Genomic DNA, 1,622 nt, shown 5'->3' with positions numbered 1-1,622 from the left:
GTGTCCCTCTCATATCATCCCGGCTGTCCTATAAAGATTGTGTTCGCCTAGTCGAAAATATGGAAACGAGAATTTCTGATTGGAAAAGTAAATGCCTCTCGTTCGGTGGTAGGCTTCAGCTTATTCGGTCAGTCCTCTCATCTATGCACATCTATTGGGCGGGGGTGTTCATCCTTCCAAAACGTATTATTTGCGAGCTGGAAAGCATGATGAGGCGTTTTCTTTGGGCTCAAGGCAAGGATATTAAAGGTAAAGCGAAAGTCAGATGGGATAAAGTTTCTTTACCTAAAAAAGAAGGTGGTTTGGGTATTCGTAGTATTGAGGATATGAACAATGCCTTGATGGTGTCGCATGTTTGGAGTCTTCTCACAATGAGGGAGTCGCTTTGGGTCAAATGGATTCACACTTACCGTCTTAGGGATCGGAACTTCTGGGATGTCCCGCTTCGAGGTAATGTATCATGGACTTGGAGGAAACTGTTAAATCTTCGGCCCATTATTCAGCAATTTGTTTGGGTTAAGCTAGGGGATGGGTCGTGTACGTCCTTGTGGTTTGATAAGTGGATGTCATTTGTCCATTGAGCTCGTTCATCACGCCGAGAGCTATTGCCAATGCGGGGTTCAATTTAAATATGAAGGTGGCGGATGTTTATATCCATGGGGAGTGGCGTTGGCCTGATACATGGGTTACCCGTTATCCTATTCTCCTTGATCTTCAGCATTTCAATCCTCAACCGACTGATAAGGTAGTCTGGAAGTCTTCTTCAGGGATGGAGTTGGACTATGGTACTTCGAGTGTGTGGAACGATATTCGGACCGCTCATGATGAAGTCCCATGGTCGGAAATGGTTTGGTTTCCGCAAGCTGTTCCGCGTCATTCTTTTTTCATGTGGCTTCTAGTTAACAAGAAATTAAAGACGCAAGATATCATGGCTAGGTGGTTATCTTCGGGGAATATGAATTTCAACTTGATGTGCTGTTCTCTGTGTACGTCGGGGCCGGACTCTCACGAGCACTTATTTTTTGAATGCCCGTACAGTGAGCGGGTATGGAAGGGAGTAAAGGATATAGCGGGGTTAAACAACGTAACTAATTCTTGGGAAACCATCTACAATCATTTGGTGCAATTCCGGGGTTCGAAAAACGCTAAGCATGTGATTGGCAAGTTGGTTGTGAGTGCAGCGGGTTACTTCGTTTGGCAGGAAAGGAATGCTCGTTTGTTTTCTACAAAGAAGAGAAGTGCTAATCGGCTAACCGAAATTATTTTGGCTACCGTAAGGATGAAACTTCATACCATGCGATTCAAAAGAACGAGTCAAGTGGAAAGTATTCTACAGGATTGGAGTCTCCCGCGTGGGCTGGTGATTGAAGACGACGATTGTGGCTAGAGTCCTGTTTTTTCATGTTTTTTGACTAATCATTGTGTCTGTTTAGTCTTGTTTGCTTTTGCGTGGTTGTATGTCTGGGATTTTACTCTGGTTTGGCATGTCAAACTAGAGAACTGAGGTCTGCATTTTCCTCACTTGGTTTTTGTTTTGATGGTATAATATTCACCGGGGTAACCCTTTACCCAAAAAAAAACTCATTTTACATGGTTATCCGTTTAACCATACAGTGTTCTCT

General features: G+C 43.7%; 1 protein-coding gene across 1 annotated transcript; it reads left to right on the top strand.

Moving 5' to 3' along the window:
* The first annotated feature begins 631 nt into the window (after nucleotides 1-631).
* Nucleotides 632-1,387, top strand: LOC110893466. The gene has a single exon (XM_022140573.1). The coding sequence runs from the start codon at nucleotides 632-634 to the stop codon at nucleotides 1,385-1,387; it is 756 nt and encodes a 251-aa protein (XP_021996265.1).
* Nucleotides 1,388-1,622: the final 235 nt, after the last annotated feature.

This window comes from Helianthus annuus, chromosome 12 (genome assembly GCF_002127325.2).
Source record: "Helianthus annuus cultivar XRQ/B chromosome 12, HanXRQr2.0-SUNRISE, whole genome shotgun sequence".
NCBI lineage: Eukaryota > Viridiplantae > Streptophyta > Magnoliopsida > Asterales > Asteraceae > Helianthus > Helianthus annuus.
This window is presented reverse-complemented; position numbering and strand designations above follow the sequence as displayed.